Source organism: Bison bison, unplaced genomic scaffold (genome assembly GCF_000754665.1).
Source record: "Bison bison bison isolate TAMUID 2011002044 unplaced genomic scaffold, Bison_UMD1.0 scf7180017864325, whole genome shotgun sequence".
NCBI lineage: Eukaryota > Metazoa > Chordata > Mammalia > Artiodactyla > Bovidae > Bison > Bison bison.
This window is the reverse complement of record NW_011494897.1, coordinates 6,080,711-6,105,587: the sequence shown is the minus strand read 5'-3', so window position 1 is coordinate 6,105,587 and position 24,877 is coordinate 6,080,711. Positions and strand designations below refer to the sequence as shown.

Here is a 24,877-nt window from a genome sequence, read left to right as displayed (position 1 = left end):
ACATGAGTCTGAGTAAGCTCCAGGAGTTGGTGATGGACAGGGAAGCCTGGTGTACCGCAGTCCATGGGGTCACAAAGAGTTGGATATGACTGAGTGACTGAACTGAGCTGATACTATGGCCAACATCCACAGTTGATTACCACTCTATAGCAAACCTGATATATTACCATCATTTTTAACCATTGTACAGCATGTCATCCAAAAAAATCCAAATCTGCACCGCAAGTTCTTACTGCATAAAATAAAATGAATAACTTGTAGAGAGCCCCATCTGAAGCTTTCACAATGTACTAGGATTTCAGGCACATTATATATTCAGGAGAGTTAGAGAAAGCTATTAACTCATCAACACTGCATTACCTGATGAAATTCTTCTACATTAGCTAAGCAGGAACATGACATCATTTCTATTTTTACTATTTATGTCATAAGCCATATTTTTGTTCTGTGAAGTGCTTTCAGACCAATTTCCTTTAAGATTTACATTTAAAGAAATAGTTTATAATAAACTATAAATATGAAATATTAATTTATAGAGTACTATAAAAATGGCCAAGACTTCCTCAAAATTCATATTTTAATGTGTGCTCAGTCATATCTGACTCTTTGCGACTCCATGTGGACCACAGCCCACCAGGCTCCTCTGTCCATGGAACTTTTCAGGTAGGAATACTGCAGTGAGTTGTAATTTCCTACTCCAGAGGATCTTCCTGAGCCAGAGACTGAGCCTCAGTCTCTTGTGTGTCTCCTGCATCAGCAGGCTGCTTCTTTACCACTGTACCAGCTGGAAAGCCCCCATACTACATTTGATCTTAGCTGAAAGGCTGAGAAGTGATCCATCTTTTAACAATATCATCAAAATGAATTTTTCAAATTTACCTTTGATGTTTGCCTATTGTGGCAGAGACCACTAAATGCCCTCTCATTACATACTCTCTTTTTCCCCTAGTAAAATAAAAAGACCTTTTTTAGTTGGGTAAATGGCCACTTTGAATAAGGAAATTTTCCAGCAATCTGTGTAGCTAGATATAGCCATGTGGCTAAGTTCTAATCATAGAATGTAATCAAAGGTAGAGGAATAATTTCTGAAATATATTATTAAGGTAAATGTGTACATCCTCATTCAATGATTCCTCCTTTCTGCTGGATAGAAATCAGACTGGATGGCTGATGCTCTAACAGCTATTTTGGACCTTGAGGTAAAAGTCCTGTCTAGCAAAAAGATGAAGAGGGTGGGTCCGTATGACTGTTAATATCATTCCCTACATTTACTGTGAACATCTATCACCAGAGACAGAAAAACTTAATTTTGTTGCAGTCACTGTTATTTTGGGTTCTCTGTCTCTCAAGAAAAATTAACTAAAAATGAAAAACTTATTTCTACTGATTTTCCCCCATAAAACACTCATTTTTAAGGCAGTGTTAAGTATGAGTGTTTAACATTCATATTTAAAAACATAATATTGTACTTTAGAGAAAGTATTGCTCGTATATACATTTTACCATTAATTTTAAAAATCAGGGGAAAAAAGCAGATGCTAACAGTAGGATCTAGCACTAACCTGGAACATAGTAGATAATGCTTTTGTTTTTAATAAATGAATAGTTTCTGCTCTGTGTCATTATCAGATCTGCGGCAGTACTGACTTCAATTATTTTTAATTGCAAATATATATCCCTTGAGCTCCATTATGAGGTATAAGTTTTGGAACTAATTTTTGATTCTATTCATCCTACCAATATTTTTCCCTCTTGGGAATATATTAAGTTCTGAATACATATTTAACTTGTGGTAGTTCTGCATCTTATTTCATAAAATTAGAGAACTATCACACTGCTGAGACAGAACCAGTAGTTGAAACTTCATCTCAGCGTGATAAAACAACTGTAACATTATGTTAACTACAGGGCTAGTAACAAAACCCTGCATTTGTTCATTTATCTATTCCTTCATTCCTTCAATAAAAATGCATTGATTGTCTGCTTTCAGCAAGTTACTAAACAAGACTTAAAATAAATATAAAACAAGATACTTGTCTTCTGGGAGCTAATGAAAAAATAGAATGGATGAACAAAGAGCAGCCATATGCAGTTTTAACAACTGTGAGGTAAGATTTCTCAGTTGAATAAAAAAAAAATTGCATGGCACTGAAGTTTTTATTACAGTTATTTCTCTGTGGGCTCCTCAGGTATGATAATTTTATATATAATATATACATGTATATCAGAGAAGGCAATGGCAACCCACTCCAGTAGTCTTGCCTGGCAAATCCCATGAACGGTGGAGCCTGGTAGGCTGCAGTCCACGGGGTTGCTAGGAGTCGGACACGACTGAGTGACTTCACTTTATTTTTTCACTTTCATGCATTGGAGAAGGAAATGGCAACCCACTCCAGTGTTCTTGCCTGGAGAATCCCAGGGACGGAGGAGCCTGGTGGGCTGCCGTCTATGGGGTCGCACAGAGTCAGACACGACTGAAGTGACTTAGCAGCAGTAGCAGCATACACGTATATGTGCATAAACATACACATAAAGAGCAGCATCTTAACTTATGGATGGGCTAATGGTTGGGGTTAAGTTCCAAAGCTGGACAGAAGGCAACATTACTCATAATTTAAAGTCCCTTTGACAACTCCTTGCATGCTAAGTTGCTTTAGTCAGGTCCAGCTCTTTGCAATCCCATGGACTGTAGCCCGCCAGGCTCCTCTGTCCATGGGATTCTTCAGGCAAGAATACTAGAGCGGGTCGCCATGCATTCCTCCAGGGGATCTTCTTGACCCAGGAATCAAACATGGGTCTCCTACATCTCCTGCATTGGCAGGGGGGTTCTTTACCACTAGAGCCACCTGGAAAGCCCTTGGCCCATAAAATACGGTGCACTTGATTTTGTGTATGCCTCTAACTTCTCATGAATTGGTAATTCTCAATGCTCTTAGTTCTTCAATTCTTTTTGTAGGCACCCCAGTAAAGAGTTTCCCTTTTAGTCAATAGTTGGGAAACCCTAAAACTATTCACATAAACTTTTCTTCTGACAGGTATTAACAGTTTCAGGATTGGATAGCATCTTTTGCCTGTAAGATTATTTTTGAAGTTTTTTCACTCTTTTTCATGCTTTCCCCACTTCCAAAGTATGTGGTTAAACGTGTGTAATTGAAATACACAGATGAGACTTCACTACAAGATTACAATTCTGTTTCACAAGTTGCATTGCCCTGGTCTCTTTCTTCTTCAGCCCTAACAGGAATTTGGCATTTAGAACATAAACAGTGGACTCTCTGCCTTTCTAATGGGCATCGTGGCCGGGGGATGAGAGAGCTGGGATTGTTAGAAATGTAGTATCTCTCACCACAGTCTCAGACCTACTGAATCAAAATCTGAAGTTTACCAAGATTCTCAATAATTCTCACTTCCTTTTCACTAGCAACTTTCAGAAGCACTGCCCTTAATGGTCAGAGGCCCTACTTACACTACTTCTATTTATTCACCTGCCTGAGCATCGTTCTGCCCACACGTAGTTGGAACAGTGGCAGGGACATACAAATCAGGGACAAATTCAAGCCCAGCAGGTGAAAGGGTTCCCGGCTCACCTGCTCTTCCTCTCACTCCAGTGGTTTTTTAATGTGTGGTTCATAAACCTCTGCAAGAGGACCAACTACAACACTTGGTAAAAGGCAGATTTCTCAATCCTAGCCCAAATACACAGAATCCTGTGCATGGAGCCCAAGAATCTATATTTCATAAGCAATCCAGTAACACCTTACGATCAATAGAGTTGAGACTCACTAATTGTTACTGCTAGCTGCGGAAGAGACAGAGAAATGAGAGATTTTACAATATGGAAACCACTTTTTTTTCAGGTACAAGACTAATGTCTACTGTATATGAGGACCAATCCAGTTTTCAGAGCAAGAGTGATATTATCAACTGCATTATAAATTAAAAAGTCTTTTTTTTTTCTTTGTGATATAGATTTATTTAAGTCATCTGAAAGGTTATTATTATTGGCTTATCAGCTATACTACAATAAATAATAAATTTGATTATTATCTGAAGAAGGAATTCAACTCTTTTAGAGTTTAGCTCAATGTAATACAACAATAAAACTGAGAAAATATCTTCTGTGTATCAATTATTTTCCTAGCACTGTGCCAGGTGCTGTGCTAATTATGACAATAATTAAGTTTACATTTAAACATCTTAAGGAAATAAAGAAAAAAAAGGTATATGAGTAGATTCTTGAATCTACGCCTTCTTGACAGAATTTCAAATCAGATTGGGAAGGGTCTTTCTGAGCAGTCCTGGGTTTGAAAGGAGATGCCAGGACTGTCTCTCTGGGCAGTAGCTTCGCATGTTAACAGGGCTGGAGGGAAAAATCAGCAAGAGCTCCGCAGAGTTAATTGGAGCCCTTTGCAACTAGTCTAAAGATGCACTGGACTGATAACTGCAGGGCTTTCTACCCCGAGGCTCCAGCTGAGAAAATGAACTTTCAAGAACTCCGTGCTCTGAACCCTGGCCTTTGGAGGGCACAGCATCTAGATTCTGTGGCCCAAAGGGGCCCATTTGCACCTGAGTGGGGCTGTTAACCCTTGGACCCTCCACACTACTGGGATTTATCTCATTTAATCCTCTGGTAGCCAAACTCATGAATGGTAAATATCCTGTCTCATGCTTCTATTCTTCCAGCTGTCTTAGTCAATATTCTTTTCTTTTTTTCTTTTGCCTTCCACATTTTGTTACACTGACCATAATTTCCTATTTCTTCCCAAGAATCATTTCATTTAATTTTTGTTGTCCTGTGATTTTCCTTTGTTAATTTTATTACTTTCTTTTAATGGTTCATCATTTTTATTCAGGCATTTCTCTTTTTTTCATCCTATATTTGCAAGTTGCTGTTGAGAAGGCCTCATAAGAATTTCTGGTTAAAACTGAGACTTGATCACTGGTGTCAAACACCTTGAACCGTGTTTCCAGTGCTGGCTGTACAACAGAATTACCTGCTGACACTTTAAAAATACCAATGTCCAGGCTATATTCAAAACCAAATAATCAGATTCTTCCAGGTGAGACACAGGCATCTGTATTTTTTAAGGTTAGCCAGGGGGATCTGTGTGTACCCTTGGTTGAGAACTTCCACCTCATTTTGTTGTTCAGTCACTCAGTCATGTCCAGCTCTTTGCAACCCCGTGGACTGCAGCATGAGAGGGTTCCCTGTCCTTCATCTCCTGCAGTTTGCTCAAACTCATGTCCATTGAATTGGTGATGCTATCCAACCATCTCATCCTCTGTCATACCCTTCTCTTCCTGCTTTCAATCTTTCCCAGAATTAGGGTCCATTCAAATGAGTCAGTTCTTTGCATCAGGTGGCCAAAGTATTGGAGCTTCAGCATCAGTCCTTCCAATGAATATTCAGGGTTGATTTCCTTTAAGATTGGCTGGTTTGATCTCCTTGCAATCCAAGGGACTCTAGAGAGTCTTCTCCAACACCAAAGTTTGAAAGCATCAATTCTTCAGTGCCCAGCCTTCTTTATGGTCCAACTCTCACATCCATACATGACTACTGGAAAAACCACAGCTTTGATTATATGGATCTTTGTTGGCAAAGTAAAGTCTCTGCTTTTTAATATGCTGTCTAGGTTTATCACAGCTTTTCTTCCAAGGAGCAAGGGTCTTTTAATTTCATGGCTGCAATCACCATTCACAGTGATTTTGGAGCCCAAGAAAATAAAATCTATCACTGTTTCCATTGTTTCCCTATCTATTTGCATTGAGTTGATGGGACAGAATGCTATGACCTTGGTTTTCTGAATGTTGAGTTTTAAGCCAACTTTTCACTCTCCTCTTTCATCTTCATCAAGAGCCTCTTTAGCTTCTCTTCACTTTATGCTATAAGGGTGGTATCATCTGCATATTCAAGGTTAATGATATTTCTCTGACAATCCTGATTCCAGCTTGTGCATAATCGTGTCCAGCATTTCGCATGATGTACTCTACATAAAATTTAAATAAGCAGGGTGACAATATATAGCTTTGACATATTCCTTTCCCAATTTGGAACCAGTCCATTGTTCCATGTCCAGTTCTAACTCTTGATTCTTGACCTGCATACAGGTTTCTCAGGAGGCAGGTGAAGTGGTCTGGTATTCCCATCTCTTTAAGAATTTTCCACAGTTTGTTGTGATCCACACAGTCAAAGGCTTTCACATAGTCAATGAAACTGAAGTAGATGTTTTTCTGGAATTCTCCTGCTTTTTGTATGATCTAATGGATGTTAGCAATTTGATCTCTGGTTCCTCCGCCTTTTCTAAATCCAGCTTGAACATCCGGAAAGTCTCGGTTCATGTACTGTTGAAGCCTAGCTTGAAGGATTTTGAGCATGACTTTGCTAGCATGTGAAATGAGTGTAATCATGCGGTAGTTTGAACATTCTTTGGCATTGCCCTTCTTTGGGATTGGAATGAAAATACCAATGAAATGACCACAGGTTTTGAAGTACAAAAAGACAGCAGGTGAAAACAAATGGACAACTTGAAGAAGATCTCAGGGCAAACCTTATCCTGAGCTGGGTACAAAATGCCCACAAGTTCTCAGCTCTCCTCCTTCACCTGAGACTGAGAAGAAAAGAGTTGACTTTTAACAATTGCTGTGGGGCAAATGCAAATTTACCTTAATTGACCCCGTCCTAATCCCAGTGAAGGTTTTTATTAACAACTAGTTGCCCAGTAAAATGACATGAAAATGATTTGATTTTCCTGATCAAACACTCAGTATGAAGATAAAAGTCAGGGATATGGCAAATGAACTATGGAAGTGCATTTTACTGATTGGAGGGGAAAAAATCTGTAACTCAAAAAGAACAAGAGACTATAGCACTCAAATTACAGAAGACTATCATGCTCAGGGGAGAATTTAATTCAGGAAGCTTGTAAGATCACCAGTTTCATGCTATTAAGATCCAAAAGAACTTGGAATCCATTAACAAGAGACTGAAGGTAAATGATAAACAACACAGATGAAAATTGATAATACTGAGAAATATGCAGAAATCAAAGTGAGCTAGATGAGAAAGAAATTCAAATCAAAGACTGAAGTAGAAGAGTTTTAAAAATCATCTCAGAAGATTCAAAGAGAAGAATTAACAGTGTCAAAATCAAAAAATGAAAAATGAAAAAATTATGAAGTAATAACCCAGATCCAGAGACCGAATAGTATAAAGATAACAATTAATTCATTGAAGATTTATTATGTGCCTATCTACAAGCAAAATATTCTAGGAGTTAATTCATTTTTAAATCTTTGCAGCAATCTTATAACATAAAGAAGGTTTTCGTCTTGAATTTATAGATGAGGACACTCCAATATAGCAATACATTTTCAAATTTGCCTGATACCATACTAAATGACATTACTGGGATTTGAACTCAGATTAACTTGACCCTGAGACTTCCCTGGTGACTCAGGTGGTAAAGAATCTGCCTGCAGTACAGGAAACTCAGGTTCAATCCCTGGGTCAGGAAGATCCCTTCGAGAAGGAAATGGCAACCCATTCCAGTAATTTTCATCCAGAGAAGTCCATGTACAGAGGAGCCTGGTGAGCTACAGTCTAAGGGGTCACAAAGAATCAGACAATATTGACCAACTAACACGTTGACTTTCACTTTGATTTGACTAGACAACTGTGTTCTAGACTTCTAAAATAAAGAAGGTCAACTGGGAAGAAATGTATAATATTGAAAACTCCTATGTCTCAACAGCAAACTTTCCAAGCCAAAGAGAGACTCAAATTTGAAGAAAGAGAGTTTGCTATATAACAGAAGAAAAAAAAAGTCATGAGAAGAAAACAACACATTTTATTATAACTTAAATGGTTAAGGACCCTTTTTGAACCAATACAGCTAAATTGGCTTACAGATTCAGGATTTATTTGATGGTTCCATTCAAAAAATACCACTCTAATAACCAAAAATTAAACTTTAAAATCTTAACAAGAGTCACCTGAGAAATGCTAAAGGGGGATTACTTTCAAGATCAATAACAAAGCTACTCATGAACCGCTTTGTTTTACTCTCTCTCGGTCCTTGTTCTCTTAATCAACTGACAAAACATCTGCCATCAACCAATCTCGACATTCCTAATATCTTCACCAAATCCATTATTTCTGGCTCTCTACTTTCTCATCCCTTGTTTCTCAGTCTCTAGTTGCTTTATTTTCTTTTGCTGTGAAATCTGATATTGATACTAATTCAGCCTGGCTTTAGTGCCCCTCAATTCATACTCCTCTCCCTTAATAGCCTGATTCTTCCCAAGAAAAGTCCATCTTGCAGTACCAGAGTTCTCCATAACTTTTAAGATACCTCTTACATATGTCCTTATCTGTTCACTTCTTTGTAGGCAACAGATACATATTTAGGATTCCTTGAGAGGAAAAAAAGTTATAGAATTCATAGTCCAGCACAAGCAAGAAGAGAAATAAAGGAATAGCAAAAAAAGATAAATTAATTAAAAGTATTGAAGTTATTTTACCCCATAAAATAGGGTAGGAGAAATAAGAGCAATTGTATAAATTACAAAAATAAATATGAATTACACTCCCCTACTAAAATACAGAGAGTTTTAAGTTGACTATAAAGGTAAATCGAACTAGGTTCTATTTACACAGATATACTTCAAACAATGTAACTTTAAAAGTGGCAAATGTAAAGGTAATAAGAAAAAGAAAAATACAAACAAAAAGCAAGCTTCCAAAGTAACACAACTGACAAATTGAAGAAACTGACAAAACTGCAATAACTGAGATTTCTTTTCCTTAGTTTTTCACAGATTGAATATATATAAATATATAAATAACAATTGGTCAGAGGTTCTCTAATTTTCTCTCTATATATACCATTCACATGCTTGAAATGCCCTACAGTAACATTCAGCAGTTTATTGTACTGGTTTTCAATCTTGGGGGTAGGATTACCTTTCAGAATCTTATGTAATTTGAGAGGACTCTCTGCCCTGTTTCTGATTTGATCTTACCTCAAATTTAGAATTGCTAATTCAGAAGATATGCATTTTATAAATATATATATATGTATATTATCAATATAGTATATCTAATAAGCAAATATTAGTATACCCTGAATGGAGAATATGGACATTTTTTTCCCAAATTACCCATAGAAAACTAACAAAAAAATTTTAAACATATCAACTACAGAAAATATGCTTTAAAATCTGCACATAAAAATGTAAATCAAAAGAAAAATAAGAAATTGCAGTGTTGCAACACATAAGGCAAACTTAAGTACAATATTCTTCATATGTAAAGAGATACTTAAAATCAATGAGAAAAATGTGAATCCTCCAATAGAAAAACTGATAATGAAACATGATAGGTATGTCATAAAAGAAATATATATTATCAGTAAACATGAAAATGCTTGATGTCTCCAGGAATCAAATAAGCCAAATTAAAATAATACTCTGACATATTTTTTTTTTAATTTACCGTTTAACTGTGAAAGTGAAAGTGAAGTCGCTCAGTCGTGTCGGACTCTTTGCGACCCCGTGGACTGTAGCCCACCAGGTCCCTCCATCCATGGGATTCTCCAAGCAAGAATACTGGAGTGGATTGCCATTTCCTTCTCCAGGGGATCTTCCAGACCCAGGGATCGAACCCAGGTCTCCTGCATTGCAGGCAGGCACTTTAACCTCTGAGCCGTAGAACTTGTCAACTAGGATATAAAGTAAAATATACAATCTTGCATTCTGCTTGCTGGTGGGAGTATGATTTATATAGTCTTTTTGGCATATATTTGACAACCTAAAAATATAACTATATCTTTGTTAAGAAATTACCGTATATTAAGCATTGTGCTAGATGCTTTCAAAATTTCTGATAGCTAACATTTTACAGTATGACAGTGTGTCAAGGGCTGCCCTGTGTGCTTTACATACACAGGGACCCCCTTAATCCTCACAGCTGTCCTGTGAGGTGGGCAGCTATTTCATTAACTACAGGGAATCCGAAGCACAGACACGTTAATTAATGTGTCTGAGTTTACACAGCTGAAAAGAGAGCTGAAATACCATATCATTTAATATATTTAATATTTCTGAGGTTAATATTATTCTCCCACTTCATAGGTTAAGACACTATAAAGAGATCCAGGAGAATACACAATTTCCCCAATGTTACAGGGAGGGTAAGCAGCAGAGATTTGTATCAATGTCTGCTTGAGCCAGCTTCCCAGGTGGCTCAGATGCTAAAGAACCTGCCTGCAATGCAGGAGACCTGGGTTTAAATCCTGGATTGGGAAGATCCCTGGAGAAGGGAATGGCAACCCACTCCAGTATTATTCTTGCCTAGAGAATTCCATGGACAGAGGAGCCTGGCATGCTACAGTCCATGGAGTTACAAAGAGCTGGACATGACTGCGTGACTAACACATACACTGCTTGACCTCAGAATCCAAGACTGAATACTGCTTTAAGAAACTTTGATCTAGTTGTTCCATTTCAAGGGATTTAACCTACCATCAATGTTGGTCATTCCTCCAAACATTTCTATGCAGACTTTCAAAAATCCTATTACTTATAACAGCAAAATTTGGAAATCCAGAAAATAAGAGGAAACTGAGACAAAAGAGATTGGGAGAGAGGCAGTGGAAAGCAGAATTTTAAAGAGAGGAGCATGATGTCTGGTCACTTGGTGGGATGGAATCATGGTGGTTGTGGGGTGGAGGTGTCATGAGAAAGGAGAGTACTGTAGTTGTCCAGGTAAGATATTGGAATGGTTTGTCTTGGACAGTAGATAAGGGGAGATATAGATGAGTTTCACACCTAGTTTAGAAAATGGAATCAATAAACATGGATATATGATGTATGAACAGGATGTAAACATCTCGAAAATTCTCAAGCTTCATTAACTGGGGGGGCTGGAGATGTCATTTATTGATATTGAGAATGGATGAGGAACAGAAATTCAGTTTTGGAGATGGTAAATTTAGAAATAATGAGACATCTACTGGAAATGTCAATTTTTTCAAATGCCTGCTGGATACACACATTTGGAAGTCTGGGTAGGATGTGCATTTAGGAGTCAATAGTGTCTGTAGGGTATTGGATGCTTTGTGAATCTATGAGTTTCCTGGAGCAAGACTGTGGAAAAAAATTTGAAAAGAGAGAGAAAAGGTCCCAGGTCTAAACCCGGAGGTCTTTCAAAAGGCAGAGTTGAGCTTCTGAGGGAGTGGGCAAAGACACTGGGAAAGGGGACCCAGAAGCAGAACAATCAGAAAAGTGATGAAATATTTCAAGAGATGACAAGAAATCCACAGTGCAGAATGCTATCAAGCAGAGGAGACCAGGACTGTAGTGTTCTGTGGATATTTAAAATGGAAGTTTTTGAAATCCTCAATCAGGCAAGTAAGTAGAAGGCAGACCTAGTGAAGAAATGGCGACAACACCACAGATGCCTTAGGAAGAGGAGAGAGACAGTGAGAGCTGGAAGGGACTCTAGATAAAAGGAAGATTTTTATCATTGATTTGGGTTTGTTTTTGTTTAACAATAGGTGTTGATAGATGCGTTTGAATGATCCTGGGCAGAACCCAAATGGGCAGTGGCTCTAACTTTGGCATCACCAGCATCAATAGAGGAGGGCTTGGTAAAACAGGACTGCTGAGCTCTGCTTCACAGCTTCTGCTTTGGTACGTGGGGGTCAGCTGGAGAATTTGCATGAATAAGAAGGTCTCAGGGGAGGCTGTTGAGCCAAGTCCTAGGACCACACTTGGTAAACGACTCCAGGAGACAGAGGTTAAAATATAAGTAAGAGGAAGAGAGACCACCAGTAATAGCTCTGAAAAAGCAGGAAAACCTGGGGTCCATAGGACTTTTGAAGATTTTATTTTTAATAGCATAAGGGAAGCTCTGTAAAAACAGGAAGGGAAATGGAGAGAAATGTGAAAAAAAATGAAAATAATATTATATGCCAAAGATGTTTTTAAATGTTTTAACATCCGTTAATTCACTAATCCAATAATAATAGTGTAATTGGTCAGAAAAATGCAATTAATGTATATATTTCATAGGAAGAGAGTGACAGAAATTCTTTATGATAGATTTTTGCTTTTTTTGGTGTCTAAGAAAATCTCATATATAAGGCTATCAGCTGAGTGGGATAAAGAAGGCAGGTTAACACCTAGATAGTTTGGAAAAATATAAAATATTTAACGAGGAGAATGGGAGAAGGAGCTTATTATAGAAACACAGTAGGATTGGTGTCATTACTGAGTGTCCGACAGAAAATGGGAACTGAGACTTTTTCCAGCCCACTTAGCTGCAGTGTGCAGCCTGGGCAAAGGCCCAATCAGATTGGGTTTTTATCAGATGGGTAAATACAGGACAAAGGAAATGAAAGATAAACAATTTTTTTGTAATTGGTTGTCTATTTGGACTGTAGAGTCTAAGGAATCTAAAACAAAGTAAAGATTGATAGAGTTGACTGATGTGTTAGAAAAACAGTTAAGTCCACTTTGAAAATCCATCTAATTTGTCAAGTTCTGAAAGTATCTCTGACAGAGGAAAATTATTTTTCCCATTAAATTATTTTGATGCATTTTATTTTGTTTTTGGTCAAAGGCTTAAATCTGGCTTTCCATTTCAATGGGCCTTAACATTTCATGATGCTGAAAACTGCTATCTTATGACACAAGCAGAAATTTGAGCATGGGACCTTGTGTGATGCTTGTGAGTGTATTTCACTCCCGCCAGTCTGCACACCATCCATGCCTCACCATGAGAAATTGATTCACTGATTTGCCAGTCAAACTGCTGGTGCTCTAATCTCCTCTACCTTGACATAATTAGGTTTAATAAGCAATTTTACAATAAATAACGGTACTGTGAACTTGGGCTAGTCCCAACGAGTAAACTTTTGCATGGTAAAATAGGTCACTGGTACCCTATGTATACATAAGATCTTGAAAAGTTTCACATTTTAAGGGCATATAAGCATCCTAGGTATAGGAATCTCATTAAGGGTGAGAGCCACTCGTGACCTAACCTTTTGGGGAATGGAGAAAGTACCAGCCTCATAATGAAACTATCCATGAAAGCCCATAAACATTTATAGAATTATTTTTCATCCTTCATGGATAGAGGTGTCCGTATAATTAGATGATTCTTGTTTGTAACCAGGCAAAAATCTGAGAATTTTTCATATACTAAGGCAAAAGTATTCAAAGTCAAAACAGAAAGAAAATTAATAAGATCTACTCCCTCGAGGAGCCCGCTTTACCTGTGAAGGTGTTGGTATCGACAAGCTCAGAGCTGGCAGAGGGTGTGTGGGGTGGACCAAGAGCATCCTCACTGTAGGCTCTCAGGATATACTTCTCAATTACACCTCTAGCCACAACAGGTTCATCCCAGGTCACCTCGATGCTATAGCCATTTATGCTGCGGACTCCTGAGGGACTTGGCACACTTTGTGGAGCTGTGAAAGGATAAAAGAGAAAATAGGCAGAATGGCAGTTCTGAAAAGACTATTGCTCCTATTCTTCACTTTTAATGGCTGCAGTAAATCAGACTCAACCATTAGCATAAATACAATTTATTAGAGTTGTAACTTTTCAGCATTGATTTAATATGACTGCACATCTTGAGCCATTCAGTTTAAGCGATATTTCAAAACCATCAAAACTCCATCGACATCACGTTCTTTCAAGTCTAGCCCAGGTTTTCCAAAAACATTTAATGTATCCAACATGTTTTAAACATCACTCATAAAGAAGGAGGTGGATGGTAGGCAGATAACAAGTTCAAACAATATAATGATGTCCCCCTTTGAAGCAAGATAATTAGACTGTTATTATACATAGTGGTTTGACACTTTTATATCGTCCATGTATTAGCCAAAAAATATCACAAATGTGATCGTATTGTACTTGAAGGTCTGATCCCATTTGCCAAATTCAATTGTTTTTCCAATTAATTTTTAAAGAAGCAAAGTTCTAGCAGGTGGGATATACAGATACATTCCTAACTGCACTTAGAGGAAGGGGCAGGTAGAGAAGTTGATGCCCTTGAGATTCTACAAAATCATTTTCAGAGACGTTTTCTTCGGAGCATCACAAAGTAACACAAAATGAAAAGTTTATAGAAACTACAAAACCTCACTTATAAGCTGAATCCTCTACTTTTAAAAATCCATAACCTTTAACTATTTATTAGGTATGTCTATGGTTCTGGTCAGTAACAACTTCATCACAGCTGACTGCACTGAGGATGCTGAGAAAAAGCCCGAGGAACTCCATGGCAGGATGACGGATGACAGAGGGGCTCTGACTGCTCCTGGACTCCTGAGCGCGGTCGATGGAGGATCACCCTGGTCTCTCCCCATCAAACAGCCTCCTCCTCTGACTTTACTTTTCAGGCCAATAAAACAGGACAGCCTCAAGGGAAGCATCATGAACGTAAGGAATGAGAGGAAGCACAGAGGTGGAGAACCACTGTCTGTGCAGGTAAAACTCCACAAGCAACTTCAGGAAACGCACAGGCCACACAATCAAGTTCCAAGTGAGGGGACAATGGGAGTGCTGCTGATTTTATTAGTTCTGAAATGTGGTACAGGGCAAAGTACTGTCCTGTCTAACAGATGGTGTTCTCATAAGGGACAGAGCAAAACTGACTCAAAAATAATTAAATAGTGCAATTATTCTCCAGCCCTTGGGAGCATGTAGCTGCTCGGTGTTGTGGTCAGATTGTAAATATGAATTTATGGCATAAGACTTTGTGGTCAGATCACTGCTATAAACTCAGAGCTCTATTTGCATACTTTCTTGGTGGTACTCAAAATGGGGGTTATGAAGCTATGTAAGCCGAGCACTTTATGGACACCTATTTAGGTTGCTGAATTAGACTAAAAGCAGGCTTTATATTTATTAATAAAGAAGAGAAATGTGAAACAGGGGCAGAAAACACGCCAGTCACAAACGAACATTTTACATTAGAGCTTTTTCCAAGATCTAAAATTGAAAAGGATTTAAGGGATCATTCAGTTCATTGTCTTGCCTATAAATAGATGATGCTTTAACTCATCCTGGAAAAGCGTCAAGTTGTCCTCTTCTGGAAACTCTATAGGAAGCAAACTTCAAAAATTCTTATCAGTATCCCATCTCAGTATTTACTTATCTTTTAGATTAAAAAGATTCCTCAAATGCCGTCTGCACTAGTAACCTGTTACTGATAATAAATATGAGAGGGTACTCGGTAAAACAAACAAACACATCTTTAAACAAATCATGACTTGCTAAGGACAACTTCAAGAGTGTCAATCATACAGAAATGCATTTGTCTTTCTGACAAATATTTTCTCTAAAATGGTAGAAGGCTACTGATTCATAAAACTTCTTGTAATGAATGCCTCTTTGTGATGGTATTATGTGAAAAGATGTTGTGGTCACTGTCAAAAGTACAAAGTGCTAAAATATCAGTTATCTGAGATTAGATCTAATACAGTCTGTTTCCTAGTTGTTTCTCCATTCAACTCAAAGAAATCAGACCACTCAGCAATTTCTATCTTGGAAGAGGCATTCTAAGACCCTAACAGTAAGCATCATGGCAAACATCTGCCATTATATGATAAAAGACACATGCATGCAAGCTTAGTCATATCCAACTGTTTTGGAGACCCCATGGACTGTAGCCCACCAGGCCCCTCTGTCCATGGAATTTTCCAGACAACAATACTGAAATGAGTTGCCATTTTCCTCTTCCAATGGATCTTCCTGATACAGGGATCAAACCCGCACCTCCTGTGTCTCCTGTATTGCAGGCAGATTCTTTTCCAACTGAGCCACTGTGGAAGCCCAATAAAAGATACATTTGCTTCCAACCACAGTGTGGGTTTCAAACAACCTCTCCACCAAAGAGGCCAGAAGTTGCCTATCCTCACCTAAAGGTAACCCTGACTTTAGCTTTTTGGGGACTAAGCAACTTGTAAAGATTTCTAGTTCTTTGATGAATTACAGTCGATATGGGCCTTTATCAAGACAACTTGAACTTACTTTCTTCTGCATCTGAAGAGGAAAGACTCAGCCTGAACAAATCTTTATGAAATATTTGAAGAATCAAAAAGTCCTAATCCACTAAGCATTTTCACCAACAACAGATGACTCTGCAAACCAAGGCGCTCTCTGTCACAAGATTACAGACATGCTACCTGCTGCACACGTGAGAGGCTTTGTTTTTCTTTACATGCACAATGTGTGCATTTGTGTGTGATACACATTTTAAGATAAACACTCTTTACCTGCTCCTGTTGTGCGGCCCCGGCTCCAATCACTATGTACCGAACCTCCTTCATGTGAGGCTGTTACTCGATACAGGTATTCTTAAATGGAAATAAGAAGGAGGAAAGTTAACACAGGACTCATGGAGACTGGTGGTGGGCTGGCAGGGAGGGAAGAGGCGATGAGGAAGAGCCATGGAACACTGAATTTAGAGCATCTCTGCATTACCTGTGAATGGCTGGAGATGGCTCTCATAAGCAGTCCGCTCTTCTCCCCGGTACACCAGGATGGAGTCATCTCCCCTGCACTTAGCAGCACTGTCAGTTGACAAGCATCCATCCAGATTGACTCTGACAGCACCACTGGACACAGATGCCAAGTTAATGACAGCACCCCGTGCAAACTTCACATCCTTCATGCAACCACCGAAACCTAGTGAACAGTAAGGAATGAGTATCACACAGAGGGCTTGAGTCCTTAATTAGCCATCATTTTTGTCCCCTGTAGTAGTACATTTTGATGAAGTTGGGGAGGTGGTTTAGACACAATTTTCAAACTTTCAAGTCTTCTTTGGGAGATCCTTTCTGCTCCTTTATGCCTGCTTTTTACCAGGCTAAGCTGTTGCAGGAAATATTCATATTTATGTTATTTTGAAATATATATATATATGCTGATCATTGTAATTCAACTGAATTAGATTCAGCTGAAAAGTACGTATTATATCTTTTTAGGAGCAGTTTTTTTTGCATTCTTTTTATTCTTACCAAATAATGTGGAGTCCAGCGGTGCTATATAATGTGTAGGCAATTACGCACTATGGTGAGAGCGTTTTCACATGTTCCTCAATCCTAGAAAATGAAGTTACCTGTATGCATAAGTCCATATCTAAGTGCCAAAAACTAATATGTAAATGAGCATGATTATTCAAGAAGCTCACTGAGGAAAAAAATACACTCTCAGGTGCCCCGTTGTTCAGTGGTAAAGAATCCACCTGCAATGCAGGAAACATGGGTAGATGTAGCTTTGGTCCGAAGGTTGGAAAGATCCCCTGGAGGAGAAAATGGCAACCCACTCCAGTACTGTTGCCTGGGAAATCGCATGGACAGAGGAGCCTGGCGGGCTACAGTCCACAGGGTCACAAAGAGTTGGACACAATTGAGCATGCGAGCATGAGGTTCTAATGCAGAACAGTAGGAGATGGTTAGATAAGATCACCAACTCAATGGACATGAATTTCAGCCAACTCCTGGACATAGTGAAGGACAAGGAAGCCTGATGGTCTGCAACCCATAGGGGTCGCAAAGAGTTAGATATGACTTACTGATTGAACTACAACAAGGAGAAAAATGTAGTTTCAAAACACACTAAAATCATGAGTTATTGCAGTGAATTCCATAACAACCATTTCATAGTCATAGAACGAAGACCCATTAAATCAGGACACTCGGGAGCTGTCACTGTGCTCCACCATTTTCACTGAGTTCCATAATCTTGACGGTGCAAAATGATTACCAGTTTCAGGTTCACGGTCTCAGGACAGGAACCAAATTGAACTTTGGCAATAGCAACACAAGAAGCATCCTGGAAAGTGTACTTTACTCAGTTGACTTTAGAATAGCCATGCTGCCTTCAGTTCTGGGAAGTTTAATAGAGAAGGTGGAGGAGATGGGTTTGAAGTGTGTGCTGACTGCTCTCTTCTTACAGAACCACGGGGCATCACATCACCTGGGGAGCAGCTGTAGCTTTGAACGACTTGCTATTTTGTATAAACAGAGATCAATTCTTCAAGGTTTGACAGCACTCCGCTCACAAAACTGCACACAATTGTCAAAGAAGGGACAAACAGACTGAGTTTGAGATTGCTGGAACACATAGTCTCTTTTGTGAACAAAACACTGTCAAGTCTGAATGGCCCCAAACAGATAATTAGTTCTTTTCAAGATTACAGCCCACCAGCAAGAAATGGAAATAAAATACAATGCAATGCTGAACAGTAAAGTAAGTTAATTCTAACAATGACCATATTGTTCTCTTCAGCATTTATATGGTGTGTTATTCTGTCTTATAACACATTAAGTTGCAGCCTATTTCCTTTTAAATGCCTTTGCTATTATTCACATTCCTTTAGGCCTGACTGATCAATACTGCTAGTCTATCTTCAATGCGCAGTAGATACTCAGTAAGTTGGGTAAATTGAGTTGAAAGCAATGAAGCTCAATATAAAAGCATCTCCTTGAAAATTCAGAAGCTAAGAATTCCAATTTCTTTACAAGTAGTAATTTTCTGATGGCACAGAGCTGGGTCACCTAACTTCTCTGGTCCTCCAGTTTCCCTGCCAATAAAAGGATGAACAATTCACAGACAGCCTCGGCAAACATTAATGCACCCTTATAAGGAATGTCCCTTTATTGTTCAAGGGGTACAGAATTTCAGTTTCACAGAATGAAAAGACTGCTAGAGATGGATGGTGTTGATGGTTGCTCAAAAACATGAATGTACTAAATGCCTGAACTGGACACTTAAAAGTGATTAAGATGGTAAATGGTATGTTAGGTGTTACTGTTGTTTAGTTGCTAAGTCGTGTCTGATTCTTTATGACCCAATAGACTGTAGCCCACCAGGCTCCTCTGCCCATGGAATTTTCCAGGAAAGAATACTGGGTTGCCATTTCCTTCTGCAGGAGATCTTCCCAACCCAGGGATCAAACCCACATCTCCTATATTAGTAGTGGATTCTTTGAGTCACCTGGCAAGCCCCAATTGTATGTTAGGTATTTGTTCTTGTTCAGTCACTCAGCTGTGTCCAACTCTTTGCAACCCCATGGACTGCAGGATGCCAGGCTTCTCTGTCTATCACCATCCTCTGGAGCTTGCTCAAACTAATGTCTATTGAGCTGGTGATGCCATCCAACCATCTCATCCTCTGTCCTCTTCTCCTCCTGCCTTCAATCTTTCCCAGCATAAGGGTCTTCTCTAATGAGTCAGTTCTTCACATCAGGTGGCCAAAGTATTGGAATTTCAGATTTAGCATCAGTCCCTTCAATGAATACTCAGGATTGATTTTCTTTAGGATTGACTGGTTTGACCTCCTTGCAGTCCAAGAGACTCTCAAGAGTCTTCTCCAACACCACAGTTCAAAAGCATCAATTCTTCGGCGTTCAGCCTTCTTTATGGTCTCATATCCATATATGACTACTGGAAAACCCAAAGCTTTAACTATACAGACTTTTGTCAGCAAAATAATGTTAGGTATGCTGCTAAGTCGCTTCAGTCGTGTCCGACTCTGTGCAACCCCACAGACGGCAGCCCACCAGGCTCCGCTGTCCCTGGAATTCTCCAGGCAAGAACACTGGAGTGGGTTGCCATTTTCTTCTCCAATGCATGAAAGTGAAAAGTGAAAGTGAAGTTGCTCAGTCGTGTCCGACTCTTTGCGACCCCATGGACTGCAGCCCACCAGGCTCCTCCGTCCCTGGGATTTTCCAGGCAAGAATGTTACGTATATTTAACTACAATTAAAAATGTTAAAAAAAAAAAACTTAAAGAAATATCTTAAACATTAATACACAAGACACAATTTTAAATTTGGAAAAGGCTACAGTCATAGACTTCCTTCACTCTGGAGATAAAAAGGTGCAGAGAGTTACAGAGTGATGCTTCTATGTAGTAATTCTGCTTAGAAAGTGGGACTATGCCCTCAGGCCTTGGGGTTACAGCTACCTAGGCTATGGCACAGGGTCCTTGCTGTGCTATCCTTAGGGCAGTCAGAGGGTTTTGTCAAAGTTTGCACCATTCTTCCAACTCTGCACTATCAGAAACCCTCCCACTGGAAATACTCCCTAGGGATCTCTGAAATATGAATGGGATGGGAGGATAACAAGAGGGTAGATGGGCTGTCTATGGGAAGACTAGTGATGTCTCCTTGTCTTTTTTTCCCTGCCTTTATGAAAACTGAGTGACTCCCCACACCTATCCCCCTCCAAGGTCTGGAAGGTGGTCTGGAACTCTGGGTGGACAAACCTGAGAGACACAGTAGCCCTCTGGGGGAGGAGTCCAACCCTGCGGCACCTGGGCCTGCACGATGGTGGGCTGTCAGCCCCGCTCTTAACCTCTCTGCTCAGAGCTATGGACAGACCATAACCTGAGAGTCCACATGCCATGGCCCACTCACTCCCAACCCAAGTGCCCATGGTCTAAGGTGGTATATCTTCAGCACATTATGTTGCCCAGTGTCTCCAGAACATAGAGGAAAATTAATCGGCCTTTGATTTTAAGGAAGATTGTGACAATAATGGATTAAAAAAAAATAGCTCTAGTAGGACCACAAAAATAGAGCCTTTGGAAAAGGTGTTAATGGAGAAGCATGTTGCTGTTATCATTTAGTTGCTAAGTCCTGTCTGACTCTTTGCGACCCCATGGACTGTAGCCCACCAGGCTATTTTGTCCATGGCACTTATCAGGCAAGAATATTGGAGTGGGTTGCCATTCCCCTCTCCAGGGGATCTTCCCGATTCAGGGATCAAACTTGGGTCTCCCGCATTGCAGGTGGATTCTTTACCACCGAACCAGCAGGAAAGCCCAGTGAAGAAACATAGAACCATTTTTATGATAGTGGACTGAAAAAAAATACAGTAAGTGAATAGGATTAGTTTCAGTTGCAATTCACTACAGAAATGCAGCACCTTTATACTGTGAATGTTCTCCTGATCACTGTGTAAAACATGCTGTTACTTAAATAAATCAGTACTATTCAAAGCATCTGAGTCAGAATCTTAGGAGACAAAGCCATTTAAATATCACTTAAACTGCATTTTAAAAAAACCTTTTCTGGGCAATTCCAGTGGATCTTGAATAATAATAATAGCTAATTTTATTGAGTTCTTACAAAGTTTTAGCTACTATACTTCAATATTTTATCAGTGGTTTGAGAACCACTGATATGGATGATACTGCAATGATAAAAATTTAGTATTATCCATAAATAAAATATCTTCCAGTATCACAGTCTTAGTCATAGAGTTAGTCCCCTTGAGTCTGTGTTGATGCTTTAAAGTTTCATCATTATCATCTTAATAATTCCAATTTTAGCCAGCTTTCTAGGACATTCATAATAATGGGTTTTGGTGTACTTTGACAGTAAAATGCTCAGTATACAGAGGATTTTTCCTAGACGTAAATAGAATCGAGTAATTTTGTTCTCATAAAGAGTTTTCAAGCTCTTTCTAACCTCAGAAACCTGAAAACCCAAAGAAGCCCTTATATGAATGTAATATTTTTAGCTGCTGTTACATCTTAAGTGCCTTGAAAATGTCATTACTGTCTTATACCCCAGATATTCATTAACTCCCTACTAGTACCCTTCTAAAAGTCTCCTTAGAGCTTGCCATATATTTTCTATTCAAAGACATTTAAATCTTTATGTACTTACCAAATAGGCAAAGACTGCTTCATGGAAATTTTAACCATTCAGGGCGCACAGGTTTTGAAATATGTTGAGAACATTTTCTACACAGAAGCATACAAGCACACAAGCTGGAAGTTTCTGTGCTTTTCCCACTTCATAGAGAAAGGGACTTCAACCGGTGCCCATGAAAAAGAACACTTGACTATAATAAGGAAAGTGGGCTTTAACACCAGGCAGCCCAAGATGGGCAGGCTTACCATCTGCTTAGCAGCCACCGACCTTCAGCAAATTACTTTCCTCCCTGCCCTCTAGTTTCCTAATCTTTTTTTTTTTTTTAATTCTTCGCTGGGACCAGGCACCGCGGGTGCGCACGACGCAGAGGGGTGACCAGGTCCTGCTCCCCACAGACTTCTAACACAGCCGGCAAGGCAAAGCAAGTACCCACGAGTGTCCTAGTTTCCTAATCTTTAAAATGGGGATACAAGTAATAATACCTGTTTCATGGGCTTGCTATGAAGAACTGACCCAATTATTCTAACATGAGGCTCTCAGAACCACACCTGTCACACAATATGAACTCACATACAATTAGTCTTTTTTAATCAAGAATTTCTCCAATTATGTTCAAACTCCTTATATGAGTTAAAGGTTTCCTTTAGCTATACATCATACACTTGTACTTTTTCCTTTCACTGATGGTTATGAATATTAAATGACATACATATTTTTCACAGGTTATGTCAGAAATTAAAACAATCTCACATTTTCATGTGCTTTGCTGCATGAGAGCTCCATGGAAATGCATGGAAACAAATAGCACTGATGTCAGAAAAAAAAACCCAGGGTTTTTAAGGCCTTTTTTCCTGGCTGTGCACACTAACCTATTTTTTAATCTGTAAATACAGATAATGATGAGCATTTAAAAGAACCAGAACCACATGCATATCCAAGAAAAACATACAAGGAAACATACTATGAGTGAGTGAGTGAAATTGCTCAGTTGTGTCCGACTCTTTGCGACCCCATGGACTACAGCCCACCAGGATCCTCCATCCATGGAATTTTCTAGGCAAGAGTACTGGAGTGGGTTGCCATTTCCTTCTCCAGGGGGTCTTCTGGACCTGGGGATCGAACCTGGGTCTCCCGCATTGCAGGCAGACGCTTTACCGTCTGAGCCACCAGGGAATCCCAAACATACTATATATATGTGTGTGTGTGTGTGTGTGTGTGTGTGTGTGTGTATGTGTGTGTATGTATAAATACACATACACATATACATGTACACACAAATATACATGTATATATATTAAAATTATATCTGATAAAGATGTTTGAATAAATATATTGATTTATTATTTATGGAGCCTGGTAGGCTGCAGTCCATGGGGTCGCTAAGAGTCGGACACGACTGAGAGACTTCACTTTCACTTTTCACTTTCATGCATTGGAGAAGGAAATGGCAACCCACTCCAGTGTTCTTGCCTGGAGAATCCCAGGGACGGGGGAGCCTGGTGGGCTGCCGTCTATGGGGTTGCACAGAGTCGGACACGACTGAAGCGACTTAGCATAGCATAGCATAAATAGGTATGATTTAACATATAAATAGATGTAACAACATACTCTTAAGGGCAACATACAAAATTATTTGAAGAAGTATGTTGTGATTTTTTTTTTTTAGAGCACAAAATTCTTCCAGAAAATAGATGAATAGATGTTGCTTTCAGATCAGTTCTACTGCTCTGTCTTGAAACACAGAACCACCAAGACCTGATAGTACTAGGGCCGTACTTCCGATGAAGTTTACCTTGTTCCAGCTTCAGGTGTTTATAGGGGTCATGCAGCTCCTGTGGGATTCCTCCCACATAGACGGGGGAATTCACCATCAGCGCCTGGGCTCTGGACTCTGACACGTGCTCCATCAGTTCATTCATGCTTGCTGATATGATGGAATCATTTTTTTTAATGATCACTTTATTCCACTTTCCATCACAGTAGGACAGCCCCGGCCAAAGATCCACTTGTGTAAAAGTAAGACTAGTATTTAACCGGAAGCTCAATATTCCACTCTTCAGCTCCATCTGTATTTCATATTAAAAAGAAAATAGGTGTATAAAAAGACTGCAGAATAGCAGTTTGGGAGAGAACAGAAGGTCAGCTTCTTGAAGAAAAGCAAGAAATTTCCCTGAAAGTACTCTATAAAAATGTCCCACTTTATTCTAAGCAGAACTGGAGCAACATATAATGAAGCACTTTGCAAGCTTATAATTGACATGAAGGATGTTGTAATGAGTCAGACACATTTATACCCAGTAATGATGATATGATGTAATGCAATATTATATAGGCAAAACCTTTTTTTTTTCTTTTTGAGGCAACACAGGTAAAAGATTAAACACTAGCATAAGTGACTGAATGACTGAAGAGAACAAAGCGGTTTAAACTCTGACTCTATTTTTATTTGAATCTTTAGAAAATGAGAAAATACTACTTCATATATCAATTTAATTTAGGAGGAAAATATGACAAGACAATAAGAAAATGAAATGTCAAGCCTGATTAAGCTTATTTTAACTGGTTAGTGAACTCAATTTCAAATTTGTAAGATTTATTTTGATTTGGTATTTCAGGGTTTCTATTCTAAATCTCTAACTAACATAATTGCTTCTATGTCTGTACCTTTAGATTAAGGTGCCATTTTCTAATATGAACATATTTCACCCACATTTCATGGTAAAGGAAATGCCTCCGTATGTTTTTCTTCAAAGTGTGACTCAATAATTATTTTACCTACTACGGTCTTCTTTTTTTTTGGGGGGGGGCTCCAAATATCACTGCAGATGGTGATTGCAGCCATGAAATTGAAAGATGCTTACTCTTTGGAAGGAAAGTTATGACCAACATAGATAGCATATTCAAAAGCAAAGACATTACTTTGCCAACAACGGTGTGTCTAGTCAAGGCTATGGTTTTTCCAGTGGTCATGTATGGATGTGAGAGTTGGACTGTGAGGAAGGCTGAGTGCCAAAGAATTGATGCTTTTGGACTGTGGTGTTGGAAAAGACTCTTGAGAGTCCCTTGGACTGCAAAGAGATCCAACCAGTCCATTCTGAAGGAGATCAGCCCTGGGTGTTCATTGGAAGGACTGATGCTGAAGCTGAAACTCCAATACTTTGGCCACCTCATGCGAAGAGTTGACTCACTGGAA

The 24,877-nt window shown here is 39.1% G+C and overlaps 1 protein-coding gene across 1 annotated transcript in view; it reads right to left on the bottom strand.

Moving 5' to 3' along the window:
* Positions 1 to 24,877, bottom strand: part of USH2A (Usher syndrome 2A (autosomal recessive, mild)) — a 939,168-nt gene that overhangs the window by 518,090 nt on the left and 396,201 nt on the right. The window contains exons 27-30 of the mRNA XM_010853294.1: positions 23,477 to 23,750; positions 16,501 to 16,704; positions 16,293 to 16,373; positions 13,281 to 13,475 (exon numbers count right to left, since the gene is read on the bottom strand). Coding sequence (XP_010851596.1) covers positions 13,281 to 13,475; positions 16,293 to 16,373; positions 16,501 to 16,704; positions 23,477 to 23,750 — 754 coding nt within the window. The remainder of the gene's footprint in view (positions 1 to 13,280; positions 13,476 to 16,292; positions 16,374 to 16,500; positions 16,705 to 23,476; positions 23,751 to 24,877) is intronic.